Genomic DNA, 24,049 nt, shown 5'->3' with positions numbered 1-24,049 from the left:
TGCTTATCCCCTCCTACCTTGTGTTAAGCCCTTTACACGGATGTGTCGTGAGTCATGGGGAACTGGTGTTACAGCAGTACTGAACTATACTCTGTGCACAATGTGTGTGCATGTATACTGTTTTTTTGATGTGGACTCTGAGAATCGCCACATCCATACACTGAAAATCATGAGCATGATGGCAAAAGCCAGACGCTCAGCTTTTATTTATCCTGTCTCTCAACCACTTGGTCATCAGAGGAAACACTGTATTAGAACAATGGAAACATGTTGCGTGACTGCTGAGTGCTGAGGGGAGGCTGAGCTGAAGGGATTAGTTGAATTTCAAACTCTTACATAATCTATCTGAGAGCTTTTTGTGATGATCAAATAATATTTTATTTTTGTACACCTGACTGTGGTGTTTTCCTTGCATTACAGCCTTTAAGCAACTCAATCATCAAATTCACCCTGTCAGCCTCTTCTCATTTGTTATACTTTGCACAATCCACAATCTCACTTGCTTTACAAATATGTGCTTTAACATTGCTACTTTCCTTTCCTTGCTTTTACCTGGATTAACATGTTCTTTGTATTTCATGAAAGTGTCCATCATACTTTAGGCATTTAGTATTTGCAACTTGATGTTTTTATGGTCTCAGTCAGTTCTCAGCTCCCTATCCACAAAAATTACACGCCCACCTGTCAGTGTTAACTCATGTGGCTTTCAAAAGCTTGCAAAAATTATATTTCTGAGAATATCATAAAAAAAATGGGTTTGCTAAAGTTGTAGGACTTGTGGAGCAGAATAAAGCTGAATTCAAGTAGATAAATTAGCCAACTGTAAGCTGCATGCCTGCTCCACATGGACAGTGGTTTAATTTCCACTGGGGCTGTCATTGCTATAGAGGTACTTTATATGCTTAACACAATGTGAGGCATTTCAGATGCAGCAGGCTTTGGTATGTGGTTTGCGATGCTTGCTAGGTCACAATCAACAACAGACTCGATAAACCAGCAAAGGTAAGCAAATATACTAAAACTGAGTCTGAATTAGATCTGAGGACTGAAACTATGCCACCAAAATGAACAAAACCCGACTTAAACTAACCCTAATTGATCTTTTCTTTTTTCACTTTTGAGAATGTTTATTTTGAAAGGGTTTACAATAGTAAAATTTTTATTACTCACAAGTATACCAGTTAGTCTTTTCCACCTCTGAAGGTGTTTGCTGAAGCTTACTCTTAAACCCCACAATGTCACATCAGCAAGTTCTTTGACACCCTTTGACAGCGCTCGTGCTTTGCTGTCCGTCACATAACTGTCATACTCGTCTCCGCTGTAGTTTGTCCATGTCACATGTGCTGAGGCAGAGTCAGAAAAGCTGGGATAATCATCAGCTCTCAGCATCACTGTGCTGACACAGGGATACATCTCAACTGCTTCACGTAGCTATCTGCACACTGTCACTGCAAACACACTCCCTTCTTCTCATCTCATCTATCTATAAAATAAACTGTGGCTAACCCAGACTACCACAGTTATTATGAGTATTATTCTCACTTATTATTAAAGACAGTGTCTTTTTCTTTTTATTCATCCAAGCAGGAGTTTTTATCAGAAATGATAATTTTGACAGAGATGTTGATTGCAGGCTCATTAGGTAAATCACATCACCCTTGCTGCCTCACTGTTGTATATTTTAGTGCATGGACATGATCAAGTTGACATTTGCACAGTGGAATATCTTGACAGATATTGGATAGATTTCTGTGAAATCTGTCATATTTATTAAAGGTCTCTAGAGGATAAATTGGTTGTTTCCTGACTCTCCGTACATCACCATCATCGGTTTGCCTAATGGTTTGGTTTTAGGACCAAATATCTGCTAAACCAATGAGATTCTTCTAAGGCTTGACTCTATTTTGTGTTTAGAGCTAATTAGAAATTCCTAGCATGTTAACAACCTGGAGGCCTGGTAGAAAGACATGAGCATGTCAGCATTGTCACTGTGAGCATGTTTACAGATGATTTTCACATCGGAAAAATAGCCAAAATAAACTACTTCTGTTTGTGCAGTTTGTTACCAAGTGAAGCAGATAAAAACAAACAGCATAAACAGTAGCTCCTATAACATTAGCTAAACTGATTACAACATTAATGTTGGACTGTATCTTTCCGTAAGTGTCAGCAGTGGGACATTTGCAGCTACTGTGAAAACAGTGATGCATCTGTGGTTCTTTTCACCATGTGGGAGGTCTGAAATTCTCAACAAGTTCAACAATTATAAGTTGGTGACTGATGTGAATCTGTGGCTTATGTAAGAATACCAATAGCTAGCCATAAAATAAGCCATACAAAACATGCAAATAATAGCAATTCATTCTATTTAACTTATTTTTTTTTTTATTTTTGACTTCTTTTCTTATTTTGTTGTTGCTTTTCTAAAGAGCTGAATGCAGCTGTTTCACACTAAAATAAACCCTCTGCACAAGCCTTTCCTATTACTAAGACAGGTTCTCCTATTCTGTTACTCAGTACACCTCCTCTCTCCTCCTCTTCAACACTTACTCTGCTCTGTTTGAGAGCTATAGGCTGTTTGGTGCTGTGACCTGGAACCTGAGGTGAAATGGCCTATAAAAGCAGCGAATAAAGTCTAGCTGAGAGGCAGAGGCTGCAGGACGGATGGTCCTTTAAACAGGTCGGTGAGTGGAAATCTATCATGCTTTGGACAGATGTTGCAGTACACAGAGCAGGCCTGGGCTGACATAAAAAAAAAAAAAAAATCACAAGTCATACAGTCACGAAAAAAAATCACTCTTCATGATGTTAAGCTGCACTTCCTTAAAAAATAATGCTCATAATGTATCAGTATTGTTGGCTGATGCAAGGAAAACTACTACAAATTATTAATGCTGCTGGTATTGACATGAGAATTACTCTCAAACTTGTTTTGAACGGTGCCATGAATTTATGAATGGTGATCTTTGTGTGAAATCTAAATTGAGGCCAATTCAAATCATGTTTCGCTACGGGGATGTTGGCGATTCGGAGCTAATTCAATTGGCATACAACAGTAGGAAGTGTCAGTTATCTAATAAAACGTCGTCATCCCCATTTGGTTCATAATCAATAAGACTGAGTCGAGGAGCGTGACAGGTGCGGGGGATAGAGAGAGTCGGGGAAAACAAGGCGGCGAATGAAACCGAGGAGGTGATGAGAGTGCAGAGGGGAGAGGGAGACAAGGTTAATTGTGTGCCAAATCACTGTCAAACGCTCGGCATCAAGGCTGAAAATCTTTCCATTAATTTGAATTAGAGGGCTGATACTGGTTTCAGTACCCCCCTCCCCTTTTCTCCCGCCCTCCACCCCCCGTCCTTATAGCTCTACGAGCTCTGTGTACGGGTCGTGTTCGGCAGCGGCTGTGACAGCAGCCATATTTCACCGGCGTGCGGCGTTGGCCTGTCCTTTAGTGATAAGCTGTAATAGATCTACTCTCTCGTCTCACTACGGCCTGTTCAAGGTAAGCACAGGAGAGAGGAGAGGAATGGAGTGGAGTGGGAAGGAGAGGCGATAGACAAGAGCAGAAGAGTGTGTGTGGGAGGAGGGACGAAAAACAAACTAGGTGGGATGATGCAAAACTAGCAATACTAAAGCAGAAAGAGAAACTCTGAAGAGCAGCTGTGATGCAGAAGAAAAGGGATGGAGAAGACGGTGATGAGGGAAGGGAGGGAGGAAGTGTCTTAGACAGGGAGCCATGAAAAATGAGGCTCATTGGGAGATAAGGGGGGATTAACCTTGCTGGTAATGAAGGGAGGGTGTGATCAGAGGATGGAGGGAGGAAGAGAGGGAGAGATAATTAATGAGCTTGCCCTTCCTGTGACTCCCAGCTAGAACCCTGGTTTGGAGGCTGCGCTTCACTGGACAGCAAGGTCCCTGGACAACTGCAGGGCCAGAGGAGGCGGGGGAGGAGAAGGAGGACCAGGAGGAAGAGGGGCTCTGCTGCATGACTCCTCTACACTGTTACTTCATTTGACTTGGTTCTGAAATCTGTTTTTAGTCAAGTTCCCGACACTTTAAAGCAGAAGTGTTTACATTTGCCGAGTGAATTTGGAAATGTTTTAATTGAAATCCTCAATTCTGGGACTGAGAAAGTTTGATGACTTTTATTGTCTGGTTATGCTCCTTCAGAACTAGTCTGTACAACATGTTGTCTGACCTTGGCAACATTTGAAGCGAATAACCAGCAATCCTTAATGGGTGGGGCAGGGGTTGTTCAAATATTGGTATGATTGACACACATTTTCAGATCCCATTCAAACCCTGGCTGCTCTCTCATCTCTGCACAGCTGAGCAATCACAGCATGAAGTGAGTGTGAATGTTGGTTTGTGGGGTGCAGTGGTTAGCACAGTCGCCTCACAGCGAGAGGGTTCCCCTCTGTTCGCATGTTCTCCCTGTGCCTGCATGGGTTTTCTCCGGGTTCTCCGGCTTCCTCCCACAATACCAAAAACATGCACATTAGGTTTACTGGCTACTCTACATTGCCCCTAGCTGTGAGTGTGTGTGTGTGTGTGACTGTCTGTCGTTGTGTGTTGGCCCTGCGACTGACTGGCGACCAGTCCAGGGTGAACCCCGCCTCTCGCCCGTAGTCAGCTGGGATAGGCTCCAGCTCCCCCACGATCCTGACGGATAAGCGGTATAGAGAATGGATGGATGGCTGTTGGTTTGTCAGTTTTCGAAAGTTACTGAAGTGGTCAGACACAGCCTGCCCTAATCCACTATCAGAAATCTGCAAGGGCAGGGAGGTTCAGAATCTATTTGACTACTTGATCAGATCTGCTGGAGAATAATGGCCTCTTTAGGCTCATGACAACTTTTTGAAGTGTGTGAACTAAACTGAAAAATGGATAACCGTCAAGCTAAATTGAAAAAAAAAAAAATTACAATATATGCAAATTTCAGTGACAAATATATGGACTCATGTCATGTTATCTGTCCAAAGAAGATGGTCAAAACTTGGGCTGTAACTAACACATATTTTCATCATTGAGCAATTTGTTGATTTCTTTCTATTAAAAAGTAACTGATTAAAGTCAATTAAAAAGTCTACAAAAAAATCATAAAGTAGTGAAATATTACCCAGAACCCAAGCTGACACCTTTTGTTCAACCAACAGTCCAAAACCTATATATATTCTATTTATTATGCGCATGTTTGACTTTTTTCTTGATGGGTGATTTAAATTTTGATTATTAGCAGTTATTGATTACTTTTGTGCTGATCCATTGATTGATTAATCAACAAAACATTTCATGCCTTGGTTAAACATTGCTTGTTCTAAATAGTGTTACTCACTAACCTACAACTGCACAATCTAATCTCGTGAAGGGAACCCCCCCCCACACACACACACACACACACACATCTACCAAGACACACACATGCACAACAACTTAGGCAGATGTAACTCCTCCCATTCGTGTCTTTAGTCACACATGAAAGCTCATCACCCACCACACCCACACTCTCTCTTTATGCCACACACACACGCACACACACACTGCAGAACACTGCCTACTTAACACACCCACTCTCAACTCTCAATCCTGCCAGAACACAACCACATACTGTGGAAACAATATTTTTTGACAGGAACATGATTGTTGACATGCTGTAATATACCAATGTGCATGTCTTAGTGCAACAGAAATATTCATCTTCTTCCATCACTCACTCTCTCTCTCTCCCCCTCTCTGTCTCTCCCTCCCTGTTTTCATGTTAAATCCCATACATCTTTCATCTCTACTCTGTGAATCTCTGCCACAACTAACACCGCAGAGAAGAAGCACGCACGGGTATTTATACTCACACACAAACACGTTGAGCACACACTTCTTCTACTACTATCACCATCACTGCTGCTCCTGAAGTACAGTAACCCTCTGCATCAGCTCATCGGAGAGCCCTTGAGACGGCAGACAAAGAGACAACTCACGACTCTCCGTTGACTATCAGTTTAAGGACCAAACATGACCTACAGCACTGATTGATGAATGATCAAATACAAACAACAAAACAGCTGACGCATCTACAAAGAGATATTGTTTCTATGAAATGAAACATCAATCATTCACAGAGTGATAAAGAACAGCTCGGCGTGTTGTCCCTGTTCTGTATCAGCCATCAGACAAGGGCTTGCATCTTTAACAGCAATCCACAGCAAACATAACATGGTTATTAGTAGATAATCTCACACGCTTCATGGAAGCATCAAGACTGAGCAGTCTTATCCTTCAGCTCTCTCTGCTGGACGGAAGTGGTAAAAGCAACAAACTGCTTCAGCTAAAAATGTCATCTGTGCTCCGTTGTGCACTTCTACTTTTTATGTAATCAAATATTTGAGGATAGTTCTACAAAAGTAGACACAGGAAGCCTGATGATGCCTCTGAACAGCAAACGTTACATCTACTGAACATGTCAGTGGTGTCACTGTCAGCCTGCTGTTGAAAAACTTCACACTGAGTAACACAGCATGGGACACTCAAAGAAATAAATATTTAAAGATAATGTTGGTTTTTTTTCTGTTATGAAATCACAGCAAAGCCAACAATACATGGTCCATATGTTATTTTCTGAATCCCACTGGTTCCTACTGAAAATATGAATCTTCAAATACAGCTCAGAAATGTGCAGTGTAGTACTCGTGAGTGAGATGCATTAATTGTTTGGTCTTACTGTGAGATTTGCTGGCTGATGGAAAACTATTAAATATTCAATCATGTGATCAATGTGATTTCAGGTTTCTCATGATAATATCCACACAATTCAAACCAGATTGTTTGATCAGAACTGTAGTTATGCCAGTTTGAAATGTAATAAATGTAACCGTAGAGTAAACATTATACCTGCTGAACAATGTCAAAAATATGCCAGAAAGCTTTTACACAGCAGCACTGTTATTAATGTTAAAAACAGGAAGCAGTATTGTACTCTGCTGCCCTCTGCTGGCTTGACTTGGTATTTCATATCTGAACCAGCACATCTCAGAGCCAATAAAATGACTGTGAATTAAAACGACGTGGATGTTAATTTCACTGATTAAGGCACAGAGTACAGCGAGGCTTTGGTAATAAGATTCCCTGAGGCACATATCTGGGATCTCAGTTATTAATTAGAAGGACTAATCCTGACCTCAAACCTCAGCCGAATATGACCCCAGAACAGTATGCAGGCTGACAGGTTGACCCACCTGTATTACTTAACAGAGGATTTCAGGAAACAGTTTCACTGATTTCTTGACATGTTATTAGTGGAACTACAGACAAGGTCTTAGCAAACATGAACAGGATTATTCAAGGAGTAGATTTTGGAGCATTTCCATGATTAATAGGCTGTGAGCTGACCTGTTTCCTCAGGCCATCCTGCTGCCTCTTAGTTACAGTAATAACCATCATTTCAACATGCTGAGGAGAGGCTATACACTAAGGGTTTAACTGAATAGGAGGACACCACCAGACTTAAAAATGATTCTGCTAAAACAGAATACACAATCTTCAGGTTGAATTTCTTGAGCAAATGTAGTATCCTCCCTGCTTCTCCTAAAGTCCACTGTCATCATCACAGTTTTGAGTGGATTCATCTCCAGATTGTTTCATCTGTGCGCTGAGTGCTAGCTGTTCAACCTCCTGTCTATATGCATATATAACACTAATCTTAGATGAGGCCAATGGGCCCTGTGAGCACAGGGCACTAAAAGTACCTTCTGCCAAGACTAGGTGAATCAGAACTAGTTAAATAAAGGGTTAGGATCCAGGCTTGTGACTCTGATGGTGTTCAATGGGATTAATGTTTGTGCACATGTACAAGTTTGCCGAGCATCAGTTTATCAGTGTATCATGTTGCTGAAGGCAAACTGCGGGCTTCACCCAAGCTGGTGAATATTTGCAGCTCTCTTTTCTTCCCCTGATATGATGCCTCCGACCCCCACAGCTCCCCAGCTGCCAGCTCAGACCAGTGTGACCCAGTCACCTTTGACCTCAGCTGGATAGAGCCTCAACTACAAGCTCCAGGATCCATGAGTCACACGGGGCACGAAGCATGCAAGGAGGGATGATTTCCAGCAAAATGGATTAGTGGTGGAAGCATAATGAAATACTAACATACAGGCTGACCAAATCCCCGACCTTAAGCACATTAGTGCAGTAAAGCCTGGACACCCTTCTTTTTCCATCCTACTGAGAATTGGCAGCTTTAGGCTGATTGTGTAACAAAGCTGACAAAAATGTCTAGAAAATATAATAACTGACAGAGCAGAATAAACAAACCGCAGCACTGTGTCTTTGCCAGTGCAATCAGTTATGTGTTTCAAGATCCAAAATGTTTTGTCACTGTGAGGGAAACGTTCTGATCCAAAGGAGGAGCAAGGAGAGGAAGACAAGTGAGCAAGAAGAAGAAGAGGAGATCAGTTAGGTTCCCTCAGTTATCTTCTTGTCGACAGTGAGACAGATATACAGACAGCTGCCCGCTATAGATTAATTACACAGCAGCTCTCATTAATCTGAGCCTGTCAGACAGTTATAGCCCCCTACATCACACTGCCACTCCTACCATCCTCATTCAACAATTCTTAATGCTTTTTTCCACTCATTAGGTCATTCTCCTGTTGTCTTTTCTCCTCTCATTTCTATTCATATACACATACTTTCATCTTGTATCTTTTACTGGCATATGTCAAGGTCTCAAGCAAAATGTTTAAAAGCCAGTGCATACTTTCTGGTCCCAATACCAGATAAATGAGAGTTGTGTCAAAAAGGACATTCAACCTAAAAAGCCTGTGCCAAATTAAATATACCGTAGCACATACGAAAATGATTTTTGTTATGACTTTTCAAGGTCTGGTACAGTATAATGGTTCAGTACAATATGCTGAAGGATGTAGGTCTTAAGGAACACTGAACAGGGAGTTGCAGTTTACTGTCTGGCCACACGAGGATACTGCAGGTCCAGTCATTACACCGGCTTGTCCACAGTGATTGTGATGAAGAGCCAAAAAGAAGCACATTTAAACTCAGCCCACAGGGCACAAAGTATTAATGTGTTCCAGAGGATCAGGAGTTGGAAAAGCCACCCTACACTTTCTCATCAAGACACTGGAAAGCACTTCCAATCCATTACAAACTTGCAGCTTTTTAAGTATGACACACCAAGTCATCTCAGATCAGTTTTCCTGCAACAGTCCTTCCTTATTTAAAATTCATAGCCTAAATGTCCTTCCAAAAAAGCCCACATTCAGAGACTGAAGGATGGTTGTTAGCCAGGACATTTTGAGCTGCCCTGGCAAACTATGATGTACGTTGTTGAAAGCCAAAATTCCCCCGCTGACTGTGGTTCTGAAGCCTCCATGAGAGGTGATTTGCAGAGTGTGACTGTGAATGGCAGCCGGAGAGAAGACAAAGTAAGAAAGCAAAAGAGGAGGAGCAGAGAGGAGGAAGGAATGAGAGGGGTCTAAATCAATGCCATCCACTTCAGCTCAGTGCCAGGAAAGACAGATGCTCTCTCTGTCTATGTGTGTGTGTGTGTGTGTGTGTGTGTGTGTGTGTGTGTGTGTGTGTGTGAGGGTGCATGACTGTGCAGGCTCGCATCAATCAGAAGTTGTTTTCCTTCAAGTCTGTCTCTGCTTTGACCAATTTAATCTAAGATCAATGCAAGATAAAATGTAATACAAACTGAGCCAAATTCAAATTAAACCTAAAATTAAAGAGTATATCGATCAGAGCACCCAACTTTCTTTTCTGTCCATTAAGATGCTGAATAAATGCCACAGTGATTGTGCATGACAGGCTAGAACATAAATGCAGTTAAGCACATTCGGAGCAAAGAAATACTGTACTGTGTGTGTGTATCTGTATGTGCATGATGACAACTGTTACTTCATGTTCTTTAAAAACATCCATCATGATAAAAAAAATCTGGCTGGCTTTTGGGTTACAACAACTTGTAAATAGGCAACATGTTAGACATTCTAGACCCGCTGCACAATTAAGCACTTGTCTAGACCTCATTTATTCTCAGTCTGGACAGTCCATTGCCTTGGAGCGCACCCAATAACATCAATACACACTGCAATAAAAACGCCTCCTCAAATTAGCAACTCTGTGCATGCACATGTTAGAGCCATAATAGCCCCCTTCCCTATTCAATCAAGACACAGACTAGTATTTCTGCCCCCGTAGTGAGGACTGGGTGACCCCGTTAAATCAGAAACACTATCTCTCTAAGCTCCGTTTCCATATGTACACATACAGCAAAGCTACCAAAATAACCCTGCCAATGCAGAGCTTTGAGCACAAACCTGCCCTCCCTCTGGAAACGCAAGGAAACAACCTGCACCCTCTACAGCCAGAATTCATGACGTGTCAGTTTGGTGTTCAAATTAATGCAACAAATATACAAACAGGTTTTATATGCAGTTAAATATGTCATTGTTAAAAACCTGATCTCTGAAATGTCAGCAGAAAATGACTAAATGGTGAATGGAACAGCTACTATCTTACCTGCATCATCACTGTTTGATTTAATATGTTTTCTCTAAGTGTTGGGAACTGCTGCCAGTGCGAGCTGAAACCTGTTGCACAGATGAATCTGCATAGCCAGCATACCAGCATGCAGTCTTGGCTCATCCGAAACAGTCCAGCTACCCCACCTGTAACTGTTTATGAATCGTCTGTGCCTGGGGTTTAAACACCACCGCCTCCTCAGTCTTCACCGCTCCCACCACCTGCCTCGGCTCCGGCCTCAGCTGCCTCAGCTTTCCTGTCTCTGGTAGCCCGTCGGTGTTCCTGCTCGCTCTGGCCCCGATCTCTGTCAGCCCTCGGCCCCCCGCCATAAGAAGTCACTCTGCCCGGCTGCAGCTGCATCCAGCCCGTATGGACTGGAGGTCTAGCCCTCTGCGCCCACGGCAGCTAACGTCTGGGAGACCCAAAGATCAAGTTTCCTCCTCTGTCACCTGCCAAAGAGCTGCTGGGGGAAGGCTGGGAGGCTGTGCTCTGGTATCACTGACCCACTGACATTTACAGTAGTGCCGTACCAGTTATCACCCTGTGTGTCATGTTCATTGTCATGTGTCCTTTTACCCTCAGTGCGCCAAGTCCATTTCTTTGTCTCACTGTCACACACACTGTGACACTGTCAGACTGACTAAATATCCAATGTCAAACTACGAAGATTCAGTGTAATTTAATGCAATGAAGTATGATTTTTCTGGTTGAATTACAATAAAGAAGTATGTGTTTCATGTTGTCTGCACCAAGCCTGTCAAGATTTGATTTTCACTAAAGCCACAATACTAAAAATTGTAAATCTACAAATCTGTAGAGATCTTCAAACAAAACCAAAATGAACAAATGAATCAAAACACTTTTGAATGTGGTAACACACAGTATCATTTTGGGCACATTTTGTCGCATTAGTTCTTCTTCCAATGTGATGTAAGGATGAGGTATTTTCAGTGCAGCTATAATGGGTCTGACAGCGCAGAGATGTTCAGCTACCCAAAATATCAGCGAGCTCTCTCCACCTACACTACCTACAGTACATGTAACCCACAGCTGAATGCAAGAAGTTTAGGCATGTACTCTGGAGGCTGTCAGCAGTCATTTTGGGACATGCAAGAAATCACAAACAGCAGAAGAGAAAGACAAGTCAGGCAGAAGGGAAAAGACCACATCAAAATGTAAAGCACATCTTCATTACATAATAACTCCTGAAACGCAGCGACTGATATATCTGAAATATATATAAATTTGATAAATCTCTATCCAAAGATGAATTTTACCTCTATGTCTTTATTAAAAAATATCGTTACGTACATGGATGCATATGCACGGCCCTCCACTGACTGTATAAATGTCAGTTCTAACACAAACCCTGCCTGTCTTACTCTCACTCACCACATGGTTTCCTTCCTGCAGCCCTTACAGCATTAACATTAAACAACATCAGAAGACTTTAACACCAGTTTATCCAATATCATCCTTAATGTCATCTTCCCTGACCTTCACCTACTGTCAAAAATACTTTTTATATGTAATCAAAATGTAGACAGGCAGCTCTAATTTGCCTAAATTTTGTCTGCCAATAATATTAATGTCATAAGTCTGATTTAATTTTCTTCATATCACTCCATTTCTCACTGTCTTTATCTGATTAATTTGTGGAAAAGTTGTGGATCAACTGAAACCATTAAACTACTACTACTACATTAACTAACACACCCACATGCTGTGAGACAGAAACTGGTATTATCGTGGAGCCGTGCTATGAGCGTTATACTACACACAATTCAAGCTGAAAAAGGACTACCTTAGGTGGCAATGCAAATGACTCCAATGACCATTTCATTTACAGAACATATACAGTCAGTGCTATACTGCATTTGCTGTCAAAGGCAGAAGAACAACTAAGAGCAATTCAAAGATGAGGAGATGCAACATGATGCACATATATTATTCCTGTGATCTCTCAGCGTTCTTATTATCTGTGAACATGAACATCTCTCTCTTCTACAGCTAATGTAAAATTAAGAGGAATCAGCTTTAACTTCATTTTCTATGAAATCCTTCTAAGCTATTTTCTCCTTCTTTATGTCCATGCCTTGAGGGCTGTTTAATAACCCCAGGATCAAGACAAAGAATTTAAATTGCTTTCAAATAAAACACACACTGGGCTAAAAGTGGAAATGAGCTAACACTGCTCATGTAGATTTTTTTTTTGTACTCTTCCTGCAGCCTGTGTTAAGGTGGATTCAGGTGATAAGTTCATTGGCTACTACAATTTACCATATCTGTATATCTGTACTGTATGCATACTACTGTCTTTCTGTGTAACTTGGCAAAGTCTGTCATTGACTGCCATTCTCCCAAACTTGTATACACTGATAACTGATTGGTTAGGTATCAAATCTTATTCGACTGGTGAACACATTAGACGTTTCTGCACCTTACCTTTATGCACCTTCAAGAAATCTCAAAATGCATAGTAATGCAAATGATACAAGCAGAAGACTGCATTATACTGTAAAGTGAGGTAGCACAAAGTTCAGCTGAGGCAGGAAATACAGTAGAAACACAACCCCTGATAGAAGAATCTGCTCCCACTAATTTTCTTTGCTTTCACATGTGTCATCTCTCCCACACAGGCTATTCTGTCTTCCATTTCCAAGAAGCCAGACATCTAATATTGGCCCATGGTTGAGGAAACATGAGAAAATAAGAACAAGAAGATAGCATTAGCAGGCCCAAGCACTCATGCACACATATGTGCATGCCAACACACACTGTACTTACACATACCTACACATATACACACCATCATGGTACATTACCTCCTAAGCTCCATAAGAGTTGGCAATTTGAGGGTGTCAAAGTCAAGGTGCAACATGAGACTGCAATTATTAACAGCCACATCACAGCCCCTGCTAGTGCTAACAAACACAACACATTAACAAGTGCATAACCTCCAGTCACACAACAGGCCATCTGCACACATACACACATATGAACCATCTTCATAAGCACCAAACCAAAAAATCTAAGTGAAGACTTTTTGCGCAAAGGTAGTCAGAGAGTGCACTTACTCACACACACTTCATATTGTCAGACAGCAAGAGCTTTAGGAGCACAATGTTTAAAACATGGAAATGCTGTTAGGCCCTGGTGTTAGTAGCCTATACTTCTGTATTCGCATCTGTGTGAAGGCTGGGAGGGGGCTAAGGGGGTGAGAACCAAGGCTTCAAGCAATACTAATGCTCAGCTGAGATGAGTGGTCTGACAACAAGGCTACAAGCATTGTGAATAAACGATGAGCACACAAGCCAGAGGGCAGAGGTAGTGGTTATTTCAGCATGATGACCACGCTGACCTCTCTAACTGCTCCACGTTCACACACACACACACATATACACACACAACAACATATATGTATATATACACACACGCACACACACAGCCCAGCACACATACATATCATTTTGACCTTTAACTGTACTCTGTTCCTCTGTAATGTCTGGTGAGGACAACACTGGAGGTCTGCCAGACTGGAGACTGCTTCATCCCCGTCTTCCTGGTACACACACACACACACACACACAGTAGACTGAGCTGGGGGAGTCTGCCAAGCAGAGGAAGGTTTCTGTCAATCAAGTGTCAGGGCAACCATGGGAGAAGTATATGAGTCCACGGGTAGGACACTATAAATAACCCAGCCCACCTTTGGAGTCAGGGTCTCACACACACATTCTCACACACAGACACATGCATAGACACATACTCTCATTAGACTAATAAAAAGTCATTAAAAAGGACAGAAAAGCGACTAAATACAAAGAAAATCTGAGAAGGAATCAGAAAGCAATATGTTGAGACAGAAGCACAGAACAGGTTTGGACTGAAATGTGTCACTAAATTAGAGCAAACAATGGGATTTCCTTCATTTGCTTTTCAAACTAGCACACTCACACATGACTCACACTCAGATTTGTCAGTCTGTATTCTTTGCATGCACACTCTGAGTGAGAGCAAAGCGTAATCCTTTGGAGCTGATGTGCGAGTGAAGTGACCTCCAACTTCTAAGTAACATCAAACTACTTTCTACAGCTTTTGTATGCGTCTAAGGGACTTAAAGTGAAATCCCATTCAGAAGGGATATTTTTCCTCTGGGGGAGGCTGGGGGATTTTAAATGTGCATGTGCTGACCAGTGATTTTAGTCCAGGGATCATATGTCTGTCCCAGCACCCCCCACACACACCCTCACTTGAGCAGTATTTACAGTCAAATATCTACTGTTTTTCAACTAAACAGTTTCTCCTTCTTGTGGATCAAACCTTTAACACATAAAGTCTTTTGTTTCAAAACAGTGATGATTTTACCTTTGAAATTTCCTTATCTATTACAAACTACCTCCTGAAATTTGGCATTGACTCAGAAACTGGAGTTATGACTTTGGCTACTGACGAACATGACAAATATTTTATTATCCACCGCCTCTATTATGAGTTCTTTTAGTGTTGAGCTATAAAATGATATAGCAGATATGGACGTGGCCTGTTTAAGACCGTTAATTAAAAACTGTCAGCCTTGTACCTTTCCAAAGTGCTCTGAAACTACAAAAACTGTTGGAGAAGCCTGACCACATACTTTGAGATGAACTTGGAGAAAAAGAAAAAAAGAAAAACAGTAGTTTACTCTCATTCATAAATTTATTTTTTCCCTAAAAAGATTCCAGATATATGTAAGTCTATAGATGGTCATTTGTAAAAGTGTGGCTCAGTCCGACTGGGCTGGTTTGGGTCTGATCATAGAGATGGATCAAAGAGAGGGTTCTCCTGACACATGCCAACCCTTTCTAACCTGTTTTCTACAGAGCGGCGGCCCACAGCAGAGCAGAATCAGCTGTCACAGCAACATGCACTTCACATCTCAGCATCCCTCATCATCACCATCATCATTATCATCACCATGATTATCATCATCATTATCAATGGCGTTTCCGTAGCAAGGGGAGAACTAAGGGAACATGCCGCTAACACAGTTAATCTCAGTTTGAGGGGAGACTCATGCGAATGAAGCAAAAGGAGAGTGGAGATGAGGCCTAAGAAAAGACTTGGCAGAGCGATGTAGTTATGTCATGTGTGGAGTCATTCTCAGTGTTTCTCCTTGTTCCTGCTGACACGCCACCTCCACCTGAACACATGGCAGCAGGCAGTGGAGAAGAGATGTGGAAAAAAAAAAGTTGGGACTGTGTGAAAGCGACCAATAAAAAAAAAAAAGAGAGGGGAGTTAAAAACAAAAGGGAAGAGGAAGTCATACTTTGGGCAACGGCGTTTCGGATGACCGGACTTTCTTGGGAGATATCTGTGAAGAGAGCAAGAGAATTATTTTCTTGGTTCCCCCTCTTCAGAGATATCTCCTGTGGCATATTGCTGTTCTCTGTTACAGGGCTTTTGCGGATGTCTCATCACATATTTTCTTGTCAGCGGGACCTGTAATTGGTTCCTCAGAAACTAATACACAATTTATGTTGATGATTAATGCTCACAATAGTGCTTTTAGTCTTGATTTAGATGTATTCAAATGCAAGCAAGTGCTGCAGTGCTTGATGTAAACTTTCAACATCAAAAATGAAAAATTTTTTGAATCTGAGATGTTTAAGGGGCGAGTGTTCTTTAAATAGTATCAATGTCAACAAAAAATGGTGTGAGCAGGTGTTGTAACACACTCTGGAAAAGGGTCCTAGATTTCAGAGCTGAAGGGCAGTGGGTCATTTATGCAGTAGGATGGGACCACAGACAGTACAATGGAAGGGAAAAAACACCACATTTTTAGGAGCTGCCTCTGTGAAGACCCATGAGGCCTAATACAACCTCCAGTACCTCCTGTAAGCAAGAGAAGGGCCCCAAAGACAATCAGTATGTTCTGTTACAGCCCAGAAAAAAGGTGCACAGAGACATTTAAGAGCATTTTGGTCTGTGTAAATGACTATAATTAGCTGTAGCCCCTTTTCAGTTGATCAAATGTGTCAGTGTGATATGTTAAAAAGAACCAATGAACAACAACACATCAGAGGAGACACTCGGAAGGTTCAGAGACAAGAGGGGACATACGATCACAGTCACAGGGGGAGGTAAGAAAGAGAAATCACACAGCTGAATGAAAAAGAACCATCAATCTGCATTAGGGTTTTTGACATTGTGGCATTATTTAAAGGTAGGGTTGGTAGGGTATTTCACTAGCTTTTTTTGTTAAAAAAAATCTTTTCACATCCCCATAGCTATCAATAAATGAAACATTCTATCATAACAATAATAATAATAAGCTTACCTGCCTACCTACCTATGCACCTGCCCAACTGAGCGCACTCTGCCTGCGCTCTCAGTGCGTATGATATTAACTCCAGAGTGAACGACTGTTGAATATCAAACCTGAAACTAAGTTATTCATGGTGCAGCTCCGGGTCAAAGAGCTGTCGAACGAGTCCGTTGTCACTGGTGCAGTGACAACGGACTCGTTCGACAGCCCGGTCGCACGCAGCACACACCCACAACAGTGAGCGGTGACTACCTGAGCTGAAGAACGAGCGCTACAACAGACGGTCATTCAGCAGCTAACACAGCCGGCACAAGGCACGCAAGCACGGCAGTGATAAGTAACTGTCGGGCCCGGCAGCCTTTTCGGACTCAGGTATTTTTGTAATGTTCATTTTGCTTGTATTTATGTGATTGCTGCATTTAGCTGAGTTGATTGTTATTGTATTTATTCAACTACAAAAGCTAAGAGAGCTTGTTGAATGTGGCAAACTTGCTGTTCAGGCATGTATCTCTCAGCTGGAGCTACAGCGCAGTCAGTGCAGTCAGGCAGTGCATTCATCTATTCATCTATCTAATCTAACAACTATTGTTCATTTCTCCAGCTTTACCAACCCCAGCTTTAAGTCAAATAAGGTACTGTCTTTAAAGTTGCATTAAGCAATTTTTGACTGCCAAGAGTGTCCCGAGGAAGTTTTGTTTCTGGCCACCTGGAAAATGGAGAAAGTATTGCTTTCTTACGTCTGACATAAATATCTAAGTCATATTCACTGAGCAGTGGTTCAGGTCATGATTGTTTGGGAACTGTATTTTAGGGAGCAAATTTAATCACTTCAAGCTTGTTAACATTAGTCGCCAAAAGCTACTGGTCATACAGTACCAGAAAAGAAAAACTGTACCAGCTGATCCCCTCAAAGTACTGAATTAGAGAGATGCTCATTTTATTGCTTATGAATCATTTGTAAAACTGTGTTATTTATTTATTAGCATATTATCAGCAAATTTGGCCCGACAAGGAAGTCATTCAATATTCCTTTAATATCACAAATTGCTTAATGCAGGTTTACAGCAACGTAATATACAATGACATAATCATTATTTCATATACTAAGGGGCAATTTGAATATTGTGAAGTGGCCAGATGGCACTGGAGATTTTTCTATTTTGCCTCAGAAGAAAAACAACAACTTGTGTAACAAGTGGAGGATGGAGTTGTGAGATACAGCAACACGGAAGTGAAATATATACAAAGTAGAGAGTGAGAAGGCAAAGACAACAAACCAACAGGAATACTTTCTGAACAATGGTGAGAAAAAGTAATGTACAGATATAAGTTCATATAGACAGGAAGCAGGAGAGGGGGGTGAAAGTGTGGGGAAACAAAAGAATGAGAAAAGGTGAAATGAGCACTAAGACAGAAAATGATTTGTCCCCCAGCTTGATGCCTTCTGTCCATTCACACTCTACCTTCATTGGTGCCAGCTGAATGGGGGTGATGTAGGAGGGGTCCACCATGGGCTTGGGGCGGTTGGCAGTGTCTGCCAAGAGGCTCTGCCATTGCTGCGGCAGCCCTGTGAACTTCTGCTCCCTCGGGTCGAAGCCTGTGTGGACCCGGTGCTCAAAGTTAGACGGAGCTGAGATCTCCAGCCGTTTCTTCTTCTTCCCAAACATGCTGGAAAACCCTGGCAAACCTGGCAAAACAAAGATACAGATTATAGATCAACATTCTAACTACAGCACAGATTGATTTCATTTTGACACGTTAACTCTGATGTAAGCTATTGGCTCTTGTTCTGAAGGGCAGTGCAAGTTCTTTTTCAATCTTCTCTCATCCTGTGTTCCACTCAGCCTCTTTAGCATGACCCTGAATGCATTCATTTGTATCTGACTATATGGGAGGTGTGACACTTCATCAGGTTGAGTGGATGCAGAAGACATATTGCATGGCCATTTGTTAATATCAATGCAGTATACAACTTCTCTTCATGAGAACAATAATAATTACATTCCAGATTAAACTGCATTGTTCAGAGTTTTGATTAATGATCCTCCCTTGTAAAGAGTTGTTTATGGTGACTGCTGCTTGTGGAGTAGATAAATAAACCATTAAAAAAAACTTTATTCCCTCTTGCACAAGCTAAAGAGCAAACAACACCGAGTCTTGCAGATTTCACACTGTGGTGCACTGCATGCTAAGGAACATCTTTAAAGTTATGAATAAAACAGCAAATTACATCACATTTAAAAGCAGGGAATAGTAAGCAAGATAACCGAACTCAAAATTGCACTGTAAAAGGTCAGTATAGCAATCATCTATTCATCATTTTTGGCTTTGCTTGCCACGCCAGCAAGCTGCACAGTTTAAATATCCCAGACAAGTCAGACAGATTGGCTGTAACTATCAGGTTTAATATTTTGTTATGTTTTACATTGTGGTGTGTTGTTATGTACTCTGCTGCTAAGCATGCTAAGCCCAGCCTCAAAATGCTGCAGGATACAAATAAGGAAAGAACAAGCAAAAATGTCCAAACATGCTAGAAAGACCAAGTGTCCACTTTAGTTATGTAACATAAACAGCAGGAGAAAAAAACTGATGTACTGAAGTGAAAAGAAAAAGAAGAAAAATGATGCCAAGTTAGGATTGTGGGGCTTTTATGTAAGGTTTGCTAGTGATTTAGATACAATACATAGTCACAGTCAGAGACATGAGATCATGGATCACAGCTGCTTCTGCCTGTGATTTTACTCCACTACCAAGAGAAAGTGTTTGGAAATCCCACTGTGGTATTGGTGGTTTGGGTGGATGCAAGTCCAGTATTAGGAACAACATGTCAGTGACGTTGTTGGTGTGGCTGTGAATGGAGACTATTGTGTAGTCCCTTTCTAGGAGGCATTGTCCTCAGACAAAAACAAAGTCCTTCTTCTCACACCCGTCCCTTTTTATCCCCCCCCCCGTTTTGGCTTTTACACAGATAATGTTTGCTATGCCAGTCCATACCAAACATTCATTCATTTCCATGTGTGTATAGAATCTGTGCATTGAGCACAAAACAAGCAAAAAATCATTTGCATGAACAAATAAAGCAAAACCAAGTGAGGATTTAATTTCCGGATTGTAAAAAAGCAAGAGTCTATTTACAAATGCAAAACACAAACAAACAAAAAAAAGTCATGGAAATCTTTCTCAGTTATTTCCTTTGCTGCCCTACAGGAGGGCCAGATAAACCAAATTAGGACCTCAAACAGGAAAGATGGACAGATAGATTGATGGCAGAGAGAGAGAAAGGCAGGGGGATGGGTGGTGGCAAAAGATAAGAACACAAGCAGAGCATAGTGGAGAGGTTAAAGAGAGACAGAGAAATGAAAGGAGAGAGGATACGAAGGTAAGAGAAGACAAAAATGTAAAGAACTTTCGAGAAAGGAGGGAAGCTGAGAAGGCTTAAGGCTTTTGTGATGCATACAGCAGCACAATCATAGCACAACAGATTATTATGCAGCACACTGTTGCCTTTAGAGAGCTCAGTACTGCATCAAAAAGGTGCTAAGTCATAGATAGAAACCTCATCCCACAGGAATGTTTATACAACTCTGCCTTCTACGCAGCACTCACTCTCAGCCTTGGTTTACACTGTAAAGACTCAAGGAGGTACTGCATCAACTGTGCATGGAAATATGCCATTTTTTAGTTTAATAAGTTAGGGTTTATGTATAAATCAAAGCACATGATTTTATGTTTATCATGATCTGATCTAAATTCACGTGTGCATATTAATGAGATATAACCAGGAACGAGTGCACCAAGCAGGATTACCCAATCAGATAACTTCTAAAATAGCATGCAACAACTTCTCTGAACATTCAATAATAAATACAAGTAACAAATACTTAGGACTAATGGACACTAAAACATTTGATTGAAAAATGCATTACTAGTATGAAAGAAAAATGGGATGGAGTTAATTAAAGGGGGCTCAATTATGGCAGACAAGCAACTGTAGAATCATTTCTTTTCTTTTCTCACATATGTGAGGTCAGACACTGATGTTGGACCAAAAGGCCTGGTTCACAATCTCCATTCCTGTTGGATGGGGTTGAGCTCAGAGCTCTGTGTGGGCCAGTCAAGTTCTTCCACACCAAACTCATCCAACCATGTCTTTATGGACTTTGCTTTGTGCACTGGGACACAGTCATGCTGGAATAGAAAAGGGCCTTCAACAAACTGTTGCCACAAAATGTCTGAAGCATTAAGAATTCCCTTCTCTTCCAGTAGGGGGCCTAACCCAACATCTGAAAAACAGCCCCATAATAATGTGGATACTTCCATCTATATAGTATAGTTCACTACTCCCTGACACTGGATCTAACTCTTTAAAACTGACAGTCATGTATGACTCACAAGAAAACTAGATCAAAGTGCAGGATCCATTCAACAAGAAGAGCTTTCCACAGCAGTATATCACATTATAGGCCGGAAGGGATAAATGCAGTAGCTTAAAGAGAACAACAGTACGACTCCATCCACTTACACATTAAATCCTGTGTGCTTACAACTTACATTAATGACATCCAGTTCCCAATTCATGCAAGTGGGGCTGTCATTTTTAAATGTGGTAGGTCATTAAAGACACATATGATTGCACTTTGTCTTTTTCCCAGTCCATCACAGTTGGTCCCATTCACAAAAACATATGACCTGAATACTCTTCACAGGTGTCCCTTTAGATAACCAGTAAAAACAAATCACTAACAATCTTTAATCATCTCCATTTTTGTGCTGAGCTACAAATCTCTTATGCAATGCCGACATGCCAGCAGCCCTTTCCTCTTTTGGCTGGTGTCTACTTAAACCTCCATGAATCGACCCAAGGTTTGTGACCTTGTTACTATTTTCAGAGCATGTACACAACTTGGCTTATGCAAGATGAAATGCAGACACGTAGGCACTATGTTGATTGAGAAACGACATTCCTGTAATAAAGTCAACAAAGATAATGGCGAGGATGAAGCCGAAGAACATCCTGGGACAGGAACCGTCTGACAGATGCAAGTTGTCATTGCAGTGAAACACACAGTGACTAAATGGGTTTAAAGTAATGCTGGCAACTCCGTCCTGCTTTGTATTTACACTGAACTTTATTAGATACATCTGATATCATGGCAACAGTCACCACGTCAGCTGATAAAATTCACGCCAGAGAAATAGGATGTCGTATTGTTTCAAAAATCTGATGCAAATTTGAGAAGGAAAATCTGCCAACCTTATCACCGTAGCTGTTTCTGAATGGCAACAGGAGCTGAAGGAGGCAGGGTTTATTGAGCAGTCAGTCAGATTGAGCTCAACAAGAGAGATATTGTTATCAAACTTTCATTTTACGACAGGCAAAAATGTTTTTAGGACACCATTTTCTACCATCTCTGTGGTCTGTAAGGAGCCATGGAGTAGACAGAAACCCCTGACCTAGATGGTACATCTTGGGAATGAGATTATTAAAGGCTAGTAGGGCTTAAGTCGTCTAGGCCAAGCTCAACTGCTAAGAGACACAACAACACAAACGCACACACATACGCACCACTCAATGCATGTAAAACAGCAGATGGAGGGGCATGTTCATGCACTCTCACAGTCCAAACTCACTCCTGCAAAGCTTTTAGCAGCTGCCCTCTCACAACAGTTGAAACGGGTTTTGACTGAGATGTACTTGAAGTGTAGAGGCCTCTGGGAATTGCCTTCATGCAGAGGCCAGTGAAACTACTTTGCACAACTTCTCCTGGCTGCCACATAAGCATCTCTCGAGCTGTAATTTAGGGGCAGATTTTAAAGCACTTTGTCAAGATTCAGAGTAACGCCTGCAAGGTTATTCTGCCGAAGACTAATAATGTCACTCTGATGAGAAATTGCACTTGGTAATCTTTGGCAGGGTCCTGTGCATTGACTGTGGGACTTTCCACCTGCAGAACCCAAGGTTTCCCTGCAGAACATTGCATTGTAAACAGATAACGACTGTTATTCACTTCATTTTCACTTCACCTGTCAGTGGTGTTAATGTCGTGGCTGATCGGTGTATATTGCAATGTTACTCTCACATTCATTCATTGCATTACATAACCACATGTACGCATGCACAAACCATAGGTTCAATATACTGCACACATAAATGCACTCCACATACACTCCACATACCTGCAAACACGAACCAACACACTGACACACGCATATGTAAAGGGGCTACTAGTCCCAGGGCAGAGATCCTGACTCCCAGGCTGATTTGTCTCCGAACCATCTGTCACCATCTGAGCCTCCACAGGCATTTCCCCTTTTGTACAACACCTTACAACACACACACACTCTTTCACTGCAACCTGCCCGACACTGCAGCAGACTCTGTGCGTGCATGTGTGTGTTGGGTGTTTGTATATATACTGTCTATTTTTGGTTCCTAAGCGAATGTTAGCGCTCTGCAGCAGCATGATGTATTCACGTGTTTTTTAAACACCACATTAATTTTGCATCCCTTAGATTGTAATTTAGAGGCATAAATTGGTATTGAAGTGAGTCAATGCTCTGCATCATTGACTCACACGCGAATATGCAAATACATTTCATAAATAATTTAAAATGCAACATGAAAAGCACACAAGTTCCTTCTGATAAACAAGTTGAGGGAGCTCCTAATGCAATCAAAAGGTCAAATGTTTCGCAGACAAAAAACAAAACGTGATGGACCAATTTTTGTTCAACATACTATTCTTTTTTTTGTTGTTGTTGTTTTTGAATGGAGCTTTACTTGGTTTGAGTAAAAATGCACAAAATGAGACAAAAATTTGTTCCTTCGTCCTCATCAATAGTGTCTTAGTTCTGTTATCCTTCGCCTCTTTTGTCCTTGCCTGCTTTGTTGTGTGCTGTTCAATCCTGTGCCATTTGTATTCGTTGGTCCTCCCCAGACTTTGTTCCTACGAACGATATGACTAGCTCAAAGACTCTTTATACAGACATACATTTCACCTTCCATTCCCCCACAGATGAATTTGAAGAGCAGTGTCTTCAGGAGCAGACAGCGTATTTTAATCTTTTGCAGTGTTTACAACAGTGTTTGCAGCATCTCTCATTCAAATCACTTTTAAAGCCCTGGCACGAGTTGGGAGCTGGAGGATGTTAATTTATAGCTCCAACCATGAATATATCTCATCTTATTACTCTACCCATGTGTAA

General features: G+C 41.4%; 1 protein-coding gene across 2 annotated transcripts in view; it reads right to left on the bottom strand.

Annotated features, from left to right (window-relative positions):
• pak5 (p21 protein (Cdc42/Rac)-activated kinase 5) overlaps positions 1-24,049 on the bottom strand; it is a 56,933-nt gene that overhangs the window by 13,942 nt on the left and 18,942 nt on the right. Inside the window, exons 2-3 of one of the 2 annotated variants that reach the window (XM_046373212.1) lie at positions 18,307-18,530; positions 15,845-15,889 (exon numbers count right to left, since the gene is read on the bottom strand). In XM_046373212.1, coding sequence (XP_046229168.1) covers positions 15,845-15,889; positions 18,307-18,510 — 249 coding nt within the window. In that variant the 5' untranslated portion in view covers positions 18,511-18,530. The remainder of the gene's footprint in view (positions 1-15,844; positions 15,890-18,306; positions 18,531-24,049) is intronic. The other variant, XM_046373213.1, reaches the window with a different exon arrangement.

Source organism: Scatophagus argus, chromosome 19 (genome assembly GCF_020382885.2).
Source record: "Scatophagus argus isolate fScaArg1 chromosome 19, fScaArg1.pri, whole genome shotgun sequence".
NCBI classification, from domain to species: Eukaryota; Metazoa; Chordata; class Actinopteri; family Scatophagidae; genus Scatophagus; species Scatophagus argus.
The sequence above is the reverse complement of the archived record's forward strand: the minus strand, read 5'-3'. Positions and strand labels throughout refer to the sequence as shown.